The sequence below is a fragment of the Chiloscyllium punctatum genome, chromosome 7 (assembly GCF_047496795.1).
Source record: "Chiloscyllium punctatum isolate Juve2018m chromosome 7, sChiPun1.3, whole genome shotgun sequence".
In the NCBI taxonomy this organism is placed as follows: Eukaryota; Metazoa; Chordata; class Chondrichthyes; order Orectolobiformes; family Hemiscylliidae; genus Chiloscyllium; species Chiloscyllium punctatum.
In genome coordinates, this window is record NC_092745.1 from 69389452 (window position 1) to 69411682 (window position 22231).

Genomic DNA, 22231 nt, shown 5'->3' on the forward strand with positions numbered 1-22231 from the left:
CAGATCTCTCTGAACAGCCCCTTTACCTAAATTGATTCCATTAAGGTAGTAATCTGCCTTCCTGTTCTTGCCACCAAAGTGGATAACCAGACATTTATCCACATTAAACTGCATCTGCCATGCATCTGCCCACTCACCTAACTTGTCCAGGTCACCCTGTAATCTCCTAACATCCTCATCACATTTCACCCTACCACCCAGCTTTGTATCATCAGCAAATTTGCTAATGTTGTTGCAACATTCTTGTAAATCTTTTCTGAACCTTTTCAAGTTTCACAACATCTTTCCCATGGCAGGGAGACCAGAATTGCAGGCGGTATTCCAAAAGTAGCCTAACCAATGTCCTGTACAGCCGTAACATGACCTCCCAACTCCTATACTCAATGCTCTGACCAATAAAGGAAAGCATACCAAACACCTTCTTCACTACCTGTGACTACAGTTTCAAGGAGCTATGAACCTGCACTCCAAGGTCTCTTTGTTCAGCAGCACTCCCCAGGAACCTACCATTAAGTGTATATGTCCTGCCCTATTTTGCCTTTCCAAAATGCATCACCTCACATATATCTAAATACTACTCCATTTGCCACTCCTCAGCCCATCAGATCAAGATGCGATTAAGTTGTCAAATGTATAAGTATTAAAACTCCATCATAATAAATATATTCCCTTACAAAGGCCCAAATGTATTTTTCTCAGCACCCTATGAGAATGATGACAGCAATCCTGCAAGGTAATGAAAACCCAGCTTTTTCAGAACGGAAATATTTCTCTCAGCTCAGAAATGTTTATGTCACCACAGATTCACACAAAAATGCAAATGTGCGATGCATTTGATGTGCATATGTTGCGGTAAACATTGCAAAGCCATGGAGGGCGCAAAGGATCATTTATTAAGTTGGGATCTGCAGTATAAACAGAACTTGCACAAATACTTGGCAACACAAACTCTCAAAGAGCTGCATTTCGAGACCTAATCATTTTCTCATGTCAATCAGCCACACCAGCTGCCAAAGTCGAATATTTATTGTGGTCTGGCTACAGAGTTACCAATATTCTCTTACTTGAACTGTGGCCAGCAAGTTTGAGCTCCAGTTCTTGCACTTGCTTCACGAGCAGTGAGATGTGTTTCAGTAGGTCCTTATTCTGGAGCAGCAGCTGATGGACTCGAGCCTGGGCCTCAATCCTAGCTGCTGCCTCGGCTGCCAACTGATCCTTCAGTAAATGAACCTGCCCCAGCACAAAAAAGGGACAGAGTTAAGTTGTACATTCCAGATGGAAGAATCTTCCGAGAAAAACACACACACACACAGTTTGCAATCGTTCACTGTTTTTAAGGGTGGCACTGTGGCATAGTGGCTAGTACTGCTGCCTCACAGGACCAGAGACCCGGGTTCGATTCCAGCCTCTGGTGATTGGCTAAGTGGAGTTTGCACCTTCCTCCCGTATCTGCGTGGGTTTCCACTGGGTGCTCTAGTTTCCTCCCAAGGTCCAAAGATGTGCAGGTTAGGTGAATTTGCGATGGGATGCATGGAATGGGGGGGGGGGGGGGGGGGGGAAGGGAAGGTTACTGGGTGAGATGCTCTTTAAAGCGTCACTGTTGGCTCAATGGGCTGAATAGGTTGCTTCCACACTGCAGGGATTCTATGATTCTTCTAATAGCAGCCTCCTTTAAAATAAACCTAGAACTTCACTCACCTGAGATTTTATAGTTATTATAACTCAATCTGTGATTAAACTTACTTTATAATGAGGATTTTTTTATTGTTTGCAGACTTCCTGCTGACACAATCATGTGACATTCTAACTTCAATACATCTAACCATATGACCTCCGCACGTGTTATTTTACCCCCCAGGAGGATAAAAGGCTTTTTGATGTAGCACCAACAACCCCGCCCCTCCCCCATCAAAAAAGGGCTATGACAGGGGCCTGAAAATGTGTTGCTGGAAAAGCGCAGCAGGTCAGGCAGCATCCAAGAAGCAGGAGAATCGACGTTTCGGGCATGAGCCCTTCTTCAGGAATATGTCGATTCTCCTGCTTCTTGGATGCTGCCTGGCCTGCTGCGCTTTTCCAGCAACACATTTTCAGCTCTGATCTCCAGCATCTGCAGTCCTCACTTTCTCCCCTATGACAGGGGCCTGTCCTTCCTTTAAAATGCTTCAAAGAAAATTGTCACTGCATCTGTGACATTCTAGCTGGTATAAACAGCGCTACCAATGTAGTTGGTTCTTAAACAGTATTAGTCCATGGTTTCTAATAGTTTGAATGATTTCATTCAGTTTTCAAATCCAGGCACCCACTCGCCCACCATTCATTATTTCCTGATTCGTTTTTAACTATCCAATATTTCTCACTATTCCTCCTTTATCGCCTGCTTGAATGTGTTCCTCCTGCAGTCCTGCTGTTAACTGCCTCCTGTGGGGCAGAAACATTACATCCCCTTGTTTGTTCTCGGGATGTTGGCATGGATGGAGTGCCTCTTTAAATTGTCCTTCCTACTTATCCTGAGAACATAATACTGACCCTTCTTGTTCAAATTCTGAATGGTCTTGGCAGTGTCAATGCTCCCACAAATGGTATGAGGCAGGGAGTTTAGATATTATTGACCAGGTGACAGTGAAGTGACAGGATGGTTTAAACTCCACGACTTGCTGTATCCTTACATCCTGATCCATTTCGTGGATACATTGAAACAGTGCTGTGGGATCTTTGTGGTAAAGCAGGGGAGTCTTCCTCAAGATAATTATCACGCAACCAAAACCATTTTCAGTGTAAACTACCTGATCATTGTGTCAGTGAGAGCATGTATAAACCGATTGCTACATTTCCTACACTACAGGATTTTCTTCAAAAAGACTACATTTCAAAGTGCATCGGGATGTCGGGGGATACAATAGGGAAGGAAATGAGTTAAACACTTCCCCATGTTTGGTAGCCTCACGATCTTGGTTTTGTATTCCTATCTAACAGTTGATATGTTCTGTTAACCTTTCACCATAGCTCATTAATTTAAGCTGCCAATATTAATATATTTGCCTTAAACAGTAGATTTTTGCTGCTGGTTGATTCACTAATCAAATACCACAATTATTCTACTGCAAACATGACAATTAACTACTTGTTCAGTCAATTAATAACTAATCCTCTTAATATATCCACAGTTTTCTACCAACACCAAGAATATTAGCATCTATTGAGTCTGACAAACTCACAGTATTTTCACACAGAATTTACACAAGCTGTTACATAATGAGGAATGGGGGAGGGGTGTGAGTGTTATTATCTTGTGTCCTATAATGTATCGGGAAAGGGAGCTGCCTGTGTGATCTTTCTCTCCATCGGTTTAGAAACTTACACTTGGCCCAACTCACAGGCATTGAATAGAGATCCTCATACACAACCATGTTCACAACTCCCCCAGCTTTCGATTTGAGTACTAATAACATATGGAATACAGCAAATAGGCTCACTCTCACAGTGGCAGCAGGCATTTTACGTCTTGTTTCCTTTGGCAGATTTTGGGGAAAGCCATCAAATTAAATCCATAAGCCCAGAGGTCCCAAGGTTAATAAAAATTCTCCATTTCAGCATCATTGCCATAATCCATATTATAGGAGGGATGTGACTGCAGTGCAGAGATTTACCAAGATGTTAATTGATCAGGAAAGCTTTAGGTATGAACAGAAATTGGATATAATGGGCTTGTTTTCTTTGGAGACTGGAGAGGGACATGGTTGAAATGTATAAATTTATGAGGGGCATGGACAGGGTAGCTAGGAAGAAACTTTTCCCAGTGGTGGAAGGAACAAAGTTTTAAGGTAAGAGGCAAGAGATTTAGAAGAGATGTGAGGAAATTCTTTTTCAACCAGAGGGTGGTGGGAATCTGGCACTCACTGCCTGTGAAGGTGTTAGAAGCAGAAACCCTTGTTATATTTATGTAGCATTTAGGTGTTCACTTGAGATGCCAAGACCATGTGCTGGTAAAAAGGATTTGAATAGTTAGGTGGTAAGTTTGTGACTGGCATAGAGCGATGGGCCAAAGGGCCTTTTGCTGTGCTGTAGGCCTCGATGACCCTAATATGGCCACAAACATAACTGACTCACATTGTGGTAAATTTACTTTATATTTGTCATGCAAACCGCTCTTCAATCAGTCAGAAGATACAAGTTCCAATTCCAATCATCAAAGAATTACAGAATCCCCATAATGTGAAAGCCATTGGCCCACCAAGTCCACACTGACCCTCCGAAGAGATCCCACACACATCCATCCCCCCCCCTCCTATTCCTGTAACTCTGCATTTTCTATGGCTAATCCACCTAGCCTACACATCACTGGACACTATGGGCAATTTAACATCTAACCTGGACATCTTTGGATTGTGGGAGGAAACTGGAGCACCTGGAGGAAACCCACGCAGATGCGGGAAGAATGTGCAAATTCCACACGGACAGAGTTGCCCGAGGGTGGAATCGAACCTGGGTCCCTGGCGCTATGAGGCTGCAGTGCTAACCACTGAGTCACAGTGTCACCCATTGAATAGGACTATAAGAGAAATGATAAATTGGCAAAAATTTTGAACAGGGGAAGGGGTCAATTATCCCATCAATTTTCAAACTAGGCTTCCAAGACAGCATTGTCTATGAGCTCATCAGATTTTCTGCCCATTTGCTGAATGTTAATTGCATTGCGGTATAATGACAATAAGAACGCATCCTGTGTAATGCTAACATTGCTTTTCTTTTGGGGCTCAGACTGGATGTTACATGGAGGGTTGATAAATACTGTGACAGGAAAAATTGTGCCTGTTAGCATTTACTTGCAGATGTGGTTTTACAATTCCAGTTGACAGAAGCACCCAAACCATCTTGGAAATGCATACAAGTCCATCTCATCTTTTGCCCATCCAGTCCTCAATATGCAGCACATTGACATCAACACAGATTCTTAGCTTTTAGATGATGATGATGATGCTCTAAGTAACCAAAATTAATTTCACTTTCGACATCATCACAAACACTCAAACACAAGACATTCAGTCTGTTCCTCAGGTACAGAGTGTTAGATATGCCAAAGGTTTAATTTAATCAACAGTTTTGCATTTGTCAAGAATCAAGTCTCTATTTCTCGAAAAAGCAGCAACAAGAGCCTGAAATCTCCATTGCCAGTGACAGCAATGACCATAACAAAGTTTCTGCTCAAATAAAACTAAAGAACTACGGATGCTAAAGATCTGAAACAAAAACTACCCAATTGCTGGAGAAACTCAGCAGGTTTGGCAGCATCTGTGGAGAGAAAGCAGAGTGAACATCAAGTCCAGAGGCCCTTCTTTAGAACTGCTCTGCAGCAGCGTTACTGGACCCGAAAGGTTAACTGTACTTTCTCTCCACAGATGCTGCCAGACTTGCTGTGTTTCTCCAGCTATTTCTATTATAGTTTCTGTGAACATTGTTCATCAATTCAGTCACAACCACAAGCTAGAAATTGTAGGAAGCTGCAGTGAATGAAAAGACTATGCACCTTGCCACCCTGCAACTTTAACTGACACCACTTCAATGGCGAGATTATCAAGAACACGCCTTTTCTTGTTCTTATTAAATTGAGGATTGATTGAGCTAGGGATCCTGTTTCTACATTTTATTTGAAAAGCACTCACACTGAATAATCTTACAATAAAAACTGGCTTTCAAAACTCACTTTACCTTCCTAAATGGCAGAGTGCCAAGCATACTTTAAATTAAAAATATATACAATTTTTGTGGCCTAATTAAAGTGAGGGATGGCAGTTTTGGGGAACATCTAACGTGAGCCTCAAGCACTGTTAAATTGGTTATACCACAAATTGACACCTGTTTAAAGCTCACCAAAATATGTGTTGAGTAGCAGAGGCAAATTTATCAAGATATTTCCAGTTTCTTCTCCATCGGCACAACGTGCCTCAATCCAAGCCTTATACTTCCCAATGTGGTGTCAGTATTTAAGAAAGTTAAAAATCACACAACACCAGGTCACAATCCAACAGGTTTATTTGGAAGCACTAGCTTTTGGAGCGTGCTTCCAAACAAACCTGGAGAAAACGAGGATTGCAGATGCTGAAGATCAGAGTCGAGAGTGTGGTGCTGGATAAGCACAGCAGGTCAGGTAGCATCCGAGGAGTAAGAGAATCGACTTTTCAGGCAAGAGTCCTTCATCAGGAAGCTGCCTGGCCTGCTGTGCTTTTCCAGCACTACATTCTCGACTTCGAAATAAACCTGTTGGACTATAATCTGTTGTGTGATTTTGAACTTTGTCCACCCCAGACCAACACCAGCAGCTCCGCATCATTATTTAAGAACGGTGGTAAGAAAAGGCCAGGTGAGCCTGACGTCAGTGGTGGGTTAGCTGTTGGAGGGGATTCTGGACAGGAGTTACATGTATTTGCAAAGGCAAGAACTGATTAGAGATAGTCAATATGGTTTTGTGCATGGGAAATTGTGTATCACTAACTTGACTGAGTTTTCTGAAGAAGTGACAAAGACGATTGAGGAGGGCAGAGCGATGGACATTGGACTTCAGCTAGACTTCGACAAGGTTTCTCATGGTAGACTGGCTAGCAAGATTAGATCACATGGAATCCAGGGAGAACTAGCCATGTGGATACAAAATTGGTTTGAAGTTGGAGAAAGGGAATGATCATGGAGGGTTATTTTTTTGGACTGGAGTCCTGTGACCAGCGATGCACCGCAAGAGTTGGTGCTGGGTCCACTACTTCATGTCATTTATATAAATGATTTGGATGTGAATATACGTGGAATGGACAGTAAGTTTGCAGATGACATGAAAATTGGAGGTGTAGTGAACAGTGAAGGCTACCTCAGAGTACAACGGGATCTTAATCAGATGGGTTAACGGGTGAGGAGTGGCAGCTGGAGTTTAATTTAGATAAATGTGAAGTGCTCTATTTTGGAAAGGCAAGTCAGAGCTGGACTTATACACTTAATGGTAAGGGACTGGGAAGTATTGCTGAACAAAAAGAGACCTTGCAGTGAAGGTTCATAGTTCCTTGAAAGTGGAGTTGCAGATAGATAGGATAGTGAAGAAGGCGTTTAATATGCTTTCCTTAAATGGTCAGAGTGTTGAGTAGAGGAGTTGCGATGTCATGTTGTGGGTGTACAGGACATTGGTTTGGCCACTTTTGGAATATTGCGTGCAATTCTGGTCTCCCTCCTACAGGAAAGATGTTGTGAAACTTGAAAGAGATCAAAAAAGATTTACAAGCATGTTGCCATGGTTGGAGGATTTGACCTATAGGGAGAGGTTGAATAGGCTGGGGCTGTTTTCCCTGGAGCATCTGAGGCTGAAGGTTTATATGGTCATAAGGGGCATGCATAGGGTAAATAGACCAGGTTGTTTTCCCATAGTAGGAAAGTCCAAAATTAGGGCATAGGTTTGAGGAGATAGGGGAAAGATTTAAAAGAAACCTAAGGGACAACATTTTCTCGCAGAGGGTGGTGCATGTATGGAATGAGCTGCCAGAGAAAGTGGTGGAGGCTGGTACAATTGCAGCATTTAAAAGGCATCTGGATGGGTATATGAAAAGGAAGGGTTTAGGGGGATATGAGCCAAATGCTGACAAACGGGGCTAAGTTAATTTAGTGTATCTGATTGGTTCAACTTGTCCAAGCCAGTCTGTTTCCGTGTTGTACAGCTCTACGACTCTATGTTCTAGTTGACCATACTGTGATATTTACAGGTGGAATCTCAATCACTGTCAAATTGTTAATGCCACAAATGCCACAAATCTCTGAGCCTAAGAACAGAACTCAATTCACCAAAAACCTCCACAGCAAAAGATTTACTTTTATATTAAGAGAAAGAGGATGCTAAAGGGAAATTTGTCCCATTACAGCTGGATTCTGGTGAAACTACAGTAGACAATAAGAAACTGTCAGACTTCTTAAATGAACATGATGCATCTATTTTCACAAGTGAGGAAGAGAACAGCATACTAATTATCAGGAAAGTTAAACATTATTCAGAAGTGAAACTTAAATAGATTTGGCATAGTATAAGCAAAAACAGCATGTGAGAAGATAATGGGACTTAAGAGAAGATGATTTCCTGGACTGATATCTATTGGTTTTCAATGATAGAGCGACTGAGCCCTTGGATGGGTATCAGTTGATCAAACGGTGTCACTGTGATTTGGAGAAGGGAAAGTCATGTCTGTCTGATCAAGGTTGTTGTCTTTGTGATCTCTAACATGGTGAATAGGGAAGTATCAATAGATTCAATACAACTTTCCACAAGAAGTTATTAGCTCAATGAGAGAAACTGGATTTTAAAATGACTGTGTTACATGGGTACTTGGTAGGAGAGAAAGAATAGGAATGAAGAGTTTATATTTTGGTTAGCAGGATGTGGATGGGGTGTTTCCAAGACTTTGTGCAATGGCTTAAGAATTACATATCAAACTCAGAACAATGTCTATCACTTGAAATCACACTCAGCTTATTAATTGCGACAACGAGGACTGTTTTAACCTAAACTTACGGAATTTTGACCTTTTAGTAGCCACCAGGGAAAGGAATATTTTTGACTGCTATCTATTTCCCAGTCCTGTTTCAGTGCACAGTGATAACCAAGTGGCTTTTACAAACTGTCCTTTCACAGTCACACAAGGAAGAATTGATCACATCACTTATAAAGAGGATGCAGTTCTTCATATAAAATACCAAAAGTTGGTATCATGGAGCATTTTCCACAGTGTGAATGTTACGTCTGGGATGGTATAGGATCACACCCAGGAAGAATAAGCATATTTAGCAGCAGCAAGAGAGACATATTTCAATAAACAGTGCACAATACAAAACATGCAACATGTGTAAATCAATCATTGCAAATTCAGTGTGTCTTTTGCAGTATTTATCTATGTCAATGATACTTGTTGTCTTTAACCTAACTTATGCATCAGAGGTCAGATGAAAGCACAAAACTTCACTAAGAAAACATTTGCATGTATATAAAGCCATAATGAGCTTCTTGTCAGAATATATCACTGCAAGGCTAGAGAAACAAACAGCAGCTCCACAGCAGGGAAACACTGATGGCATTTCCTTTGTCATTCCATAACCGTTTTGGCAATATTCCTAACACTGAGACGACAAGCCAAAAGAAACCTTTCATCATTTTAACAAATAGTGCCAAAGAAAAACCGCTCAAATATTTCATCCTTCACAAACACCAAAAATTAAACTAAGACCTGTCTGCCTGAAGAAACATTTAATTTGGTTCTATCCCTTTTTCAAGTTTGGTTGAAATTTGGGGATGTTTGCCCAATATGGTCTCGAACATGAAGCAGATTCCTTCCAACTGAACAAGGTATCAGCAGTTCATCCTAATCACGTGATGCTACCCTAATCTACATTTAATTTTTAGCACAGGGTTCAAATTAAGATTTTGTAGCATTTTGAACAAATAAATTATGTATACATAGGGATGGCAGCAGACAGTCTCTCAGTTTCTAGAGAATCATAGAATCCTGACGTGTGGAAGGAGGCCACTCAGTCCATTGAGTCCAGGCAGACCCTCCGAAGAGATCCTGACCCACCCATCTACCCCTACCCCATCCCTGTAACCCTGCATTTCCCGTGGCCTATCCACCTTATCTACTCAGCTTTGGTCTGTGGGAGGAAACCGCAGCAAACCCACGCAGACACGGGGAGATTGTCCACACAGACAGTCACCCGAAGGTGGAATCTTACCTGGGTCCCTGGCGCTGTGAGGCAGCCGTGCTAACCACTGAGCCATTGTGCTGCCACACTGGTTGCAAGGAATTGGAGATCGGCCACCTTCTTTTCTCCCCAGTTCCTCGATTCCTCATTGTTCGGGAGTCATTTACAGCAGTCACAGAGTGTCAGTGAAATCTATGATTTATGATATAACTGTAGTCTTATTTTATTTTTAATTCATTCATGGAATGTGGACTGCCCTGGTCAGAGTAGCATTTATTGCCCACCCCTAATTGCCCAGTGGGCAGTTAAGATTCAACCACATTGCTGGAGTCACATGTAGGCCAGACCAGGTAAGGATGGCAGTTTCCTTCCCTAAACAACATTAGCGAACCAGATGGATTTTCCGAGAATGGTTTCGTGATCACCATAAGACTCCTAATTCCAGAGTTTTTATTGAATTCAGATTTTACTATTTCACACAGTGAGATTCGAATCTAGGTCCCCGGAACATTGCCTGGGTCTCTGGATTAATAGTCTAGTCAAAATGCCACAAGACCATTGCCTCCCCCTTATAAAGTTTGCAAGCGTAACCTTTGAATCACACCAGGGAAAAAAAAACAGGACATTCATAACTGATTGAAGCAACGCTTCCTTGGGCAATCATTATGATTTCATCCTCATGTTTTATAGGGACATAGAAGCAGGATTGGATCACTCTGTCCATCAAGCTCTGCACTTGTGGTTGGTCTGTATCTCAATTCCATTTACACACCTTTCTTTTCTCTTGACATCCCAACTTACAAATCTATCAAGCTCCAACTAAACCACTTTAGGGCAGTGAATCCCAGATTGCTAAAAGGGTTCAACATGGTTGAACTAAGCAAGGTTTGCAAATATAAAAAGGTAATTTAGCAATGCTCAGTTCATTTCTCCATGGACAAGCAAGGGTTAATATCCTGATTCATCAACTTAAGATGGACATGTCATCAGCGCGTGGCCAGGAAACCATCAGAAAGATCAGGCCCCTGGAAACTATGGTCAGACCCCACTGTGTTGAAGACAGCTGAAATTCTGTCACCATCAGAAAGGACTGCAGCTGTTGATTGATGGATACCAGAGGGCTCTGGGCAGGCAAGCTTCAGCAAGCTGATCAATGAGGCAATGCATGGAAGCAGTACATGAACTGCTCATTAGGATAGACACTAAAGCCTGTGAAACAATGTAAAAATAACAAGGAAATCAAGTGAAGATAAGCAAAGCTGGGGGGAAGCTGCACCATGACAGTGAACCGAACTGACTGAGGGGGTGAACATTTTCATTCCATTTATGAGCACATACTGGCATTCTTGGAGTTAGATGCTGAAGGAATTTACAATGTCTGAGAAATCAAAGAACATTTAAGAAGATGCATTTAATGTAGCATCCTTCACAATCTCATATCATTCAGAAACACTCAGAGGCACTGGAGTGGTTTAAAGTGTAGCCGCTATTGCAATACAGGAGACAGGCAGAGTTTATTTAGACATCCATGGGATAGTGACCAGGTAATCAATTTTTACTGTTCATGTCTGATCCATCAATATATCGACCAGGACACCAGAAACAGCTTCCCTCTTTTTTTTAGAAACAGAACTACAGGGGTCCTTTGATGCAGTAGTAGTATTCCTACCTCTGGAATAGGAGGCACAGACGCAAGTTCCACCAGCCCCAAGGGGTGTGTAATAACTTCTCTGAACAGGTTGATTAGAAAATAAATAAAATATTTAAAACAGTGCCATGGGATCCTCTGGTTCAGCCTCAGCTGGAGTACTGCATACAGTCCTGAGCACTACACTAGAAGGAGGGTGTCAAGGCACTGAAGAAGGTACAATGCAGGTTCACCAGGATGATGCCAGGATGGTGGAGGTCAATTACATAGAGAGAGTGGAGAAGCTAAAATTGTTCTCTTTGGATCAGAGAGGATAAGGGGAGATTTAATAGAACTATTGAAAATCCTGGGTTTTTTTTAATAGAGTAAAGAGAAGAAACTGTTTCCTAATCATTATTTGTCTAAGATTAAGAAGTGTGACACCTCTGTTATTGATACTTGAGTGATCTGTCTGATTGACACATTTATAGGGTTGAGGGGATCGCAGCTTATTTTTTCTAGACCAGATTTTTGAGTAGGGTGTTTTTTTTTCTGAGCAGATACCTTTTGGCTCACTGATTACATTAACTACATAATATACTACTTAGAGATGGTGTAACATAAGCAGGTGAGACCTGAACCCAAAGTTTCTGGCTCGGAGGCAGGGACAGTAGCACAAGACCCCATCTGCATGGTGCATACTGACTGAATGGGCAGGGAAGGGTTGACTTGGAGAATGAGGGGCCATTGGGAGAATAGTCCAAGTTAGAATGAGGCTATTGGGGGGCATTGGGGCATGACTCAGCACTGAGTTGGAACAGAGAGGGAAGAAGGAGCACGTAAGGAGAATGATTACTGTCTTTTGAATTTACTCTTCAAATAGTTCCCACATCAAGACGATGGATCAGGACTCCTCTGATAGGCCACGTATTATAAGTATTCCAGATGTGGACTCAACTCTTGGATAGTTGCAGTTGTCCAGGAGATGTCTATCCCATCCCACAATGAAGCCAATCAGGCCTAAAGTCCAGAGTGCAGGCACGCTATCAGTCGTGTTCCTCGGATGCTGCCTGACCCGCTGTGCTTTTCCAGCAACACACTCTCAACAACTATCAGTCTCCTTATCCCATCTCGGTGAAGACTGACAGCACTGGGAATGAATTGGAGATCCTGTAGTCCACTGTTTTGGAATGCTTCCAGAGTTGGTGTAACTCTGTGGAAATCTGGACTTAGGCAGGTGGTGAGAAAGCCAACAGGGAGCTCCAAAAATGTGGCTGCCCCCAATGAGTAAAGGTCCAGACTGGAGATATGAAGCAAGTTGAAGAGAAGCGAGAATTTAAAGAACACAGATCCCGAATGGCTCTAAAACTGCAGGAGATTACACATAGATGTGAAATCATGATCCAATATAAAGATGTTTACATGGAGTATAAATTTAAGAAGGGAAAGAAAATTATTTATGAATTATAGTCAACTTGGTCTTCATTTGTTAATGTTTCAAGTCTTGGTTTAAAAAAAACCCACGACATTAAAAGTATTGTGGTGTTAATTATGCGACTGTTTCAGCTTCTGTGCCATTCTCGTGGACCCATTTAGATATACACTGGGAAATATGAAGTAATCCAATCGTGATGCCATCAGAAACAGGCTGCGCCTTTATGAAATGCTGGAGTGCAACAACACAAATTTAATCAGTAAAAAACTTCTTAAGAGCTGTTGTATAAATTAAACAAATTGCTAAAGGAGGACACTTGGGTCAATCAAACTGCCGCCTTTCTTTACATAAGCTGCCATGATTCTCCTCTCTCCCTATGCCCAATTGAAGTCTTCTATTGAAAGCAACATTGGAATTATTACAGCTCAAGTTGAACTGGTTTGAGTTCTGTACACAGCGACACCAAGGCCTAGCCTACTGGCTTTTTCTTACCTGGGCCACAGCCACCTGGGTCTGCTGCTGTTGCTGTTGTAGGTGCTGTTGAAGGAGCTGGATCTGGTGGTGAACTGAGAGTGGGGTGCCTGACGGCAGCTGGCTTGCGGAAGGCAGCAACATCTTGGGAGTAGCCAGGAGAATGCTAGGACTGTCGTCATGGAGCTGAAAGACAGGGAGGGAAAACATGTCAAATTATCATCAAAAGGGAGGAGTGGGATCATTTTATCTCTCTATTTCTGTCCTTTAATATTTACCAGACAGTAGTGCTTGGAAGCTTTGTTTCTGCATTGTTCCAAGTCAGGCTTTCTTTTATTAATTCTGATCTTACCAGAGGCCAATGAAGTTGAACCCTCTAACAGTGCTCCGATATTGAAAGTCTCATTGGTAGAGTATGCCAAAAGGCATTAGGATTTTAATCACCAGCCCTTCATGTATAGATTCAGGAAAATTGTTCCTGAGAACAGGGAGATTGTGCTGGGCTATTGATCGAGTGTCATCAAGTGTCAATGCAGCTCCCTACTAGACAATACTGAGAAAATATTAAAGGGACCATTGGCAATGAAAGTTTCCCAGTTTGTTTGAAAAAAGCAGGCAAAAGGTGTTGTTCGGATTAAATTGCACCTCATAAAGTCATTGTAATAGGAGATTTCTTTTCTTTTCAGCTTGACAATTCATTTTCAAAATCGTATCCCTATCATTGTTACCAGGCATTCGGCAAAAATTTTATGCTTCCGTAACTCTGTCTGCCTTACTGATCAAATTTTCCAAAACAGCTGAGATGCAGTCTATATAGTTGGGGTTTAGCACTCTGCTCATTATTTTAAGTATGCATGATGCTAAGTTTCACTGGTTGGTAGGCTGTTTGGCATTAAGAAGGCAGATTGTACAACAGACCTCAGTCTGAATATGGCTCTTTAACAATTAGGAAGCACATATTGTGCCACCATCTGATTTGCAAAAAACAAGACCAGAAATATTACCTTTCTCGTACAAGTTTGAAAACCTGGCCACTTTTCTACACTTATGTAAAGTCGAAGACTTTTCATCCGAATGTGTTTGTGTTGAGAAAGCGTATGTACTCAACATGTTGCTACTTTCAATTTCTGGCGTATTGATCAATAGATCTGAAGGTGTGATAGCTCTGAATATTACTGTTAGCCAAAATTTGAGTTTCAGGAGCTTTACTGCCAATCAAGAATGGATAAAGCGGTTATTATTCAGTAGAACTGACATTGTGCTTATGATTTAAAACTAAAAATTGCTAATAGCAATATCAACAAATGAAACTTTAATGAGGATAGTCGCAGGCCACTATTTTCCCACTTGAGTTTAGAATACAGCCTGAGGAGTTCCATACAAAACATGTTATACATTTATCTCCATTATTACCACCTGATTTATTAGCTGCAACATACTATCTTCTTTTCACGTTTCACGATAACTTTAGATATCGGTGATTTGATTATTGTCGAATATATTTTATGAATGGTCTCCCTGCTGTCCTACAAAAATATAAAGCAAACCAATGTAAACTTCACTAGAGGCCTAGTTAGTCTCTGCTCTCGGCCTGGGCTAGCCTGAGCTTTGGTTCCACTTTTCCCAGTTACAAGTACCTCTGCTCCACTCTGTAAACCAAATTACTTCTCTTTCTCCCAAAGCCCTGGATGATTGCAGGCTTCCGATGCAGCTCCACAGATGTTCCGTTCGCAAATGTAACCACTCATTTAGCTGCACGAAGCAACTTTTCATTAAATCTTAATCCTTTTCAGTGACATTGGCATCGCCTTTGGGATGGGTTGTTGAGGGAAAGTATTTAAAACTTCATAAACAATACTTCACAGATATAAAGACATGTATAAGGCAGCAACAAAAAGGTCCAGCTGAATTAACACCACAGTTTCAGAAATTGGGATTCAAACAGTGATGTACAGGCTTTTGTGCCAAGCATATAGCCTTATTAATAGAATTCTAGCACCTTTCTACACTTCTTGCTGAAAAAGAAACTGATTGCTTCATACATCCAAACAAAAGGACAAAAGAGAAATCCACGGTATTGAGTGTCCCAATTCCACAGGCTTAGCTTCTCTTATTTAATCTGAACACAGTATTCTGACTCACTGCCCAGTTAAGTATTCAGAATGTGTGAAAGTACAACACGATACAGGACAAACGCCCAGATGCAATCAGCACCTCGCAGAATCATCATTTCTGGACACAAAAGCTGGGCAAATAAAGCTTGGTTATTAACCGTGAATTCAGTTCAGTTAATTTATCAGAGAATAAAGTCAACTGCAGCTTTGCCAGCTTTTTAAGATACCTTTTCTGAAGCATCTTGCAGGAGGGAAACAGTGAGTAAAGCGTAGTTGCTAAGTGTCATTAAATCAGCATTGGTTTATGCTGACTGTATATGGCAGTTCTTTTTAATTATTTGGAGTATTTTTTAAGATAACATAGGATAACATTTCATCCATGGCCCCCAGACCGACTGTTTTCCCACACAATTCAATGATTAAAAAAACCAGAGAATGATAACGCTTCCTTTCCTAAAAGTTTATTCTTTTAAATGGGATATAGGCATCACAGACCAGACCAGCAATTTTTGCCCATCCCCAGAATGCCCTTGAACTGAATGACTTACTGGGCCATTTCAGAGGTCAGTTAAGAGTCAACCACATTGCTGTGGGTCAGGAGTCACATGTAGGTCAGACCAGGTTAAGGATGGTAGATTTCCTTCCTAAAGGGCATCTGTGAACCAAATGGACTTTTATTACAGTCAATGACAGTTTCCCCGCCACTGTGACTTAGGCTGTCCTTCAATTCCAGACTTCACAAAAGGATGCATCCAGGGGATGAGCCTGGATGGATAATTACTATTCTGACCTCAGGCCCATTACTGCCCCCCCGCCCCCCCACCACCCCCTATCTTCCTTCTCGAAAGCTCAATGAAAATGCAAATCCCAACGCCTGGGTCAAAATCAGTACTTAAACTGAGTGAAGACTGGAGGCCCGGAGTGGACTGGGGACTGGTGTGGGTGGTCAGCGGCTTGCGAACCTGGTCAGATCAAGTGTGGAATGCTCCTGCTCTGATCTACTGCAAGGTAATGTTAATCTGCAATCCGGTTATCTGACCGCCACGCTTATCCTTTTAACTTTATTTCTTATTTTCTAATTTATACCATGAATCACTGGAAGGTAACGTAACCTTTTTTCTTTATTTCTCAATTTTGTATCGAAGATTTGTACCTAAGACGGTGCCATATGAAGTTTTACACTGTATTCCTGTACTTCAGTATATGTGACAATAAATCTAATTCTAACAATGCACAATCTTAGCACTTACCTTGGATATCAGAACTGATCATTGATCATAGAATCCCCTAAAGTGTGGAAACAGGCCCTTCGGCCCAACAAGTTCACATCAACACTCCGAATGCACCCAGACCCTTTCCCCTACATTTAACCCCTGACTAATTCACCCAACCTTCACATCCCTGAACACTCTGGCCAATTCACCTAACATGCACATCTTTGGATTTTGGGTGGAAACTGGAGCACCCAGAGGAAACCCACGCAGACATGGGGAGAATGTGCAAACTCCCCACAGACAGTCGCCCGAGGCTGGAATTGAACCAGAGTCCCTGGCGCTGTGAGGCAGCAGTGCTAACCACTGAGCTACCGTGCCGCCTTTTGCCTTGATTGAGTGAGCCCACAAACAGGGCACCTTTAATGTAGGGCGGTGGAGGAAAGATCGTGGTATCATTTAGAAGACAGTTACGTGTTATATTAAGAAGACTGTTGGCTGTTCACAAGGATGCTCACTGAGGCTGAAAGGCCTCCTTCCCTCACGTTCTTCCAAACTGGACATCGGAAACTTACTGCTCAATTTGAAGCAGGAAGACTTTCCTCTACTCCCTCCTCATATGTCTCCCTGAAGTAGCTGCAAACTTCAGCTAGTTAAGATACGAAAGCTATTATTTCCAAAGGAGGTCCACGTCATCACAATATGAATTACCATAGTATCATATTTACAGCAAATTACTTCCATGCCTGTACTGAAAGCAGATGGGGACTAACCTGATATAAAACGAGACAGTGTCCCAGCCTGCCTCGCCAATTACCTGACCTTGGGCAGGGCAGCAGTGAAGGGAGTGTGACCGTGGCACTGCAAGACAGTCCATAGCCCCTGATAACCAGGAAGGGTGATTTGGGGGATGAAAACTGAGATTTGTACTGCCAGAAACAAGTCGTATAAAGAGATGAACAAATGTCAACAGAAGGCAGACGGATCCCCCCTTCACAAATACCTTCCATGCTGTAGGGATTCTAATCTGTGATATGATTGGTCTCAGCATAAGGATGACTATAGAAATACCACAGTGTCATAACATTAGGAGGCATTTGAACACCAACATCATTAATATCAGTGAACGTGACAACACATTAGTCGATAAAGAAACTTCAAGATATAAGTTACAGTGCACAAGTTCAAGGTTAATTTTCAGAGGTTACAACACTTGTTTGCACTGTTGCCTTGGATTCAGGGTAGATCTACAAGGTAGGCGCCAGTGTAATGATCCAAACTTCCTCAGCAACAACCAGCAGGAAGTCCGCATTGCCTCTGTTGTAGAAAGTCACTGCCAGTGTCATGCTTGTCAGGGATGTAGGCTCCTGGAGACAGAGATCCTGCTTTCCAAGAGGTAATGCACTCGTGGTGGCTCAGGATTATAGAGGTATGGTGGGGTGGCAGGGAGGCAATAGTTGTGTTGGTGTGGAGGCATAAGATAGGTTAGAGTGTGGTCCTCCATGCTCTCTCCAGAACACCCCCACCACCCCCACCGCGCCCCCACCCCCCCAAACCCTTCCTTTCCTTCTTTAAATCTTTTACTTCTAACCAGCTTGTTCAGAGATGTCGTGACATGCCTCTGCGCAGGTGGGACTCAAACCTGGGGACTCCCAGTCCACGGGGTAGGGACAGAACCACTACACCACAAGAGGGCCCCACAAAAACACCTACTGACTCTCAGCCATACCTTCCACAGACCCTTAGACTGGGAGAGTGGCATGCTGGAAGACTTATTGTGTTGAGACAATACTTCAGGCCAACATGGACAAGCTTTCAGCTACCTCCACCCCCAGAAAAGCTGGTCTGCTTTTATGGTTCTCCATGTGAGAGCTCCCTGACCTGTCGATAGTAGGATGATGGGCAACAAATTCCCTTACTTTTTAAAAAATATACATTCTATTTGTTTTCACTCTGGGAAATCCATATTTAACTAAGTATGAGGCCCTTAAAAGGCCATTAAATGTGCACTTTAGGATGTAGACATTTGATGAAGATTTCGGTGGACGGACTACCCATGAGCCTTCTTGCCCTGAACTTAAATTGGCAGAGGCAGGAAAGCAGTGGGGACCACAACTTATACCCTCAGATCACGCCTCTGGGATGGGGCTGGGGCGTTGAATTCCACTCAACATGGTAGAGGAGATATTTGCTCAGATCCAACTTGAGATATGCATTTTCAATTGCAAACGTAACATCAACTCTCTAAAGCAGGGAACCTTCCAATTTGATACCATTCCTGATGAAGGGCTTGTGCCTGAAACATCGATTCTCCTGCTCCTCGGATGCTGACTGACCGGCTGTGCTTTTCCAGCACCACGCTCTCGACTCTAATTTGGTACCAGTTTGGAACTGAGGATCGTTGGTAAACAGGGTTGGTGAATGGATTCTCATTCATCGCATCTGCTGTTGCTGTGGATATGGTTTGGAAAATCTTTTCTGTTTATTAAATGGATAGGTTCATTTTACTTTATAAGTTTGTAGACTGTTGTTTCCTCTAAGTGGAGGTGGGGAAGGAAACCATTCAGAGCTACCTCGATAAATTAAATTACACTGACTGATGTGCCATATGTTAAGGTCTGTGGGGATCAATGCTCTTTCTGTTAAATAAGACATTAGCGAGCTGTTGATGCACTATAGATGCATTGCCTCCAGCCACTGACTTCTGCATTGGGAATGCTTAGCATTGTGAAGCTGGCATTCTAAGGGTCACAAAACAGGAAAGACCTGTGTGCATTTATCACAAATCTTGAGGTATGTTCTGCCTCTGGCCTAATTGGAGAGGGGGGAAAAGGAGCTACAGGAAAACAGAGAAAATAACTGGAGAGAGGCAGACAGATGAATTGAATGCTCTCTGACATCAGGTGGATTTGGTGGTTGGGCAGGACAAGTTTGGCATTTAATTGGGCAGGGAGTCAGCAATTGCCCTCACAACCTCTCTTCCCTGAATAACACCCAAGTCTTCAACCAGTAGCGGGTGAGGCAGTAGGAAGCCTGAAAAGCAAATCACCTGTGGGCTTCGGGGAAGAGGTCCCCTTCTTCAAAGGCACTCAGGGCCTGACTAAGGGATGTGGCATTGAGGTGTTGGCAGAGTTTGGCTGTGCCAGCTGAGAACCACATCTCACTTCTGCCCCACCTCCCATGACCATAGCCTGTAAACCTCATCCTGCCCTCACTCTCCTGTGGCCCGAGTCCCTTAGCAATCCTCGGTCTCTGCGCGCATGTATTTCCAGGAGCTGCCGCCAGACCTGATGGACTGTCCGGGTCAATTTCCTGCGTTAGATGCCCGTTTGGAGATTTGAGGTTTAGCGTGAGAAAATGGAAGAGTGATAAGCAGCAGCCAAGGAGAAGAGCAAAATGGTGCTATGGAAATGCCAGCGAGAAACAGGCAATGATTAATATAAGCAGACCACATAATAAGAGTTGCTAATTCCACAGATGAGAAAAGACACAGAAGCAGATATTAGACTGAGATTGGAGAGGTACACAAATTCATTTTGTGTTCCTCCTTTCCAATGCTCACAAAGATGTTGAACCAGATTGGATGATACAGCCAATTATATAGGTGTCAGAGTGTACCTGATTTAGTATTAGAACTAATTCAGCCAGGCCTCTTCAGTCAAAGAGTAACAAATAAAACTTACTCAAACAAACATGCAACAATAACTGACAAAGAGAAGTTTAGACTGCGCAAATTTTGACATTCCAAATTTAACACGGGGCCAATATGGCCAACGAACAAACATCCCATCGAACAGATTGAAACAGGAAGAGTGGCTGAGAGCGCTCCCGTGAATTTCTAAGTAACAAGCCCCCTCCCCAGCCCCCAATAAAATGTTTTGTGACATTGTGGGTCACTATATCTCATTCAAACTTCACAAGGGATTCTAATTGTTAATATTTGATGATCTGATGTTGAAACACTGTCCCATTCCGGACTACCACAGTGAGTGCTGATGGTCAACCTTCCTTCTTGGGTCCGTGCTCCCCTGGATTCTGGGAAACTGCACTTCCTCACAGCTATAACTCTAGATTTTCATAAACAGCAAGCTTCACCAAACTAGTTCTGCCCTGGATACCTTTCACGTCCCAAGCTCTAAGCTTGGGTTTCCTTTACTCTCACTTTAGTGAGATGCGTCACAGCCTGGTGCTGCAACTGCACAGTTCTCACATACCCGCTGCCCTTGCCCTTCTAGATGTTAGTAGTATTGGGTTTGGAAGGTGCTGCCTGAGAATCTTTGATGAATTTCTGCAGTGCATCTTGTAGATAGCACACAAAGCTGCTACTGAGTGTTGGTGGTGGAGTGAGTAAATGCTTGTGGAAGTGGTGCCAATCACCAGGCTGTTTTGTCCTGGATGGTGTCAAGCATCTTCATTGTTGTTGGAGCTGCACTCATCCAGGCAAATGGGGAGTAATCCATCACACTCCTGACTTGTTCCTTGCAGATGCTGGACAGGCTTTGGGAAGCCAGAAGGTAAACACTTGCTGTAGTATTCCTTGCCTCTGACCTGCTCTTGTAGCCACTGTGTTTGTGGAGAGTCCAGCTGAGTTTCTGGTCAATGGTAACCCCAACCATGTTGATAGTAGGACATTCAGTGATGGTAATACATGGGGTTGAATGTCATGGGGTTGTGGTTAAGTCATTTCTGATTGGATACTGTCAAAGACTGGTATTTGTATGGTACAAATGTTGCTTGCCACTCGTCAGCCCAAATCTGGGCATTATCCAGATCTTGTTGCATTCGAACATGGAATGCTTCAGTATCTGAGGAGTTGTGAATGGTGCCATATATTGTACAGTCATCGCCGAGCACACTCACTTCTGACCTAACGATGGAGGGAAAGTCAGTGATGAAGCAGCGGAAGATGGCTGGGCCTAGGACACTACCCTGAGGAACTCCTGCAGAGATGTCCTGCAGCTGAGATGACTGAACTCCATCAACCACAATCACCTTCCTATGTGCCAGTTATGACTCCAACCAGCAAAGAGTTTCTCAATGATATCCACTGATTCCAGTTTTGCGCTGGTTCCTTGATACCACACTCAGTCGAATGTGGCCTTGAATGTCAAGGGCTATGACTTTCACCTCAGCATCAATGCCCTTCAAAGCTTTCCAAGATGATCGCTTGGAGAAAGAGAAAGGTCAACACATTGCTCAAAAATCACACAAAAGCCGAAGCTGCTGTTGCCAGACCAAACAGATTTGCAAGCATTAGTTTCCATTGCCAATACTGATGCAATAGCTAGGAAGCAGAAATAAAAGTGTGTGGGACTTTGCACTCCCTGGGAATATGTTCTGCAACAATGGTGATTCCGCATGGGAGCCACAAGATGAACACGAATTGACCAGCAATAGCAGGTTATCCATGTGCACAGATCTCAATATTGTGAGCATTCACAAGGATCAACAAGATGCCAATTTTAAGCAGAAGAATCCCATCTGAGAAGATTTCTGGAGGTATCATTTTCAAACCAGCGTTTGTCCCCGAAGCACTTCTTCAGGATATACTGTTACATTTACATTAGGGCCACTTAGCATAGAGTGAACAGACGCCTGGTATGGGGACTAATAAGTGTGCGAGACATGCCAGAATCACCAACCATAGCAACACAAA

At 42.8% G+C, this 22231-nt stretch overlaps 1 protein-coding gene across 7 annotated transcripts in view; it reads right to left on the reverse strand.

The window, feature by feature from the left end:
• nos1apa (nitric oxide synthase 1 (neuronal) adaptor protein a) overlaps window positions 1-22231 on the reverse strand; it is a 389677-nt gene that overhangs the window by 38591 nt on the left and 328855 nt on the right. For all 7 annotated transcript variants that reach the window (XM_072573931.1, XM_072573933.1, XM_072573930.1 and 4 more), the window contains 2 exons: window positions 13272-13436; window positions 1065-1230 (listed from right to left, as the gene is read on the reverse strand). In XM_072573931.1, the coding sequence (XP_072430032.1) occupies window positions 1065-1230; window positions 13272-13436 (331 nt within the window). The remainder of the gene's footprint in view (window positions 1-1064; window positions 1231-13271; window positions 13437-22231) is intronic.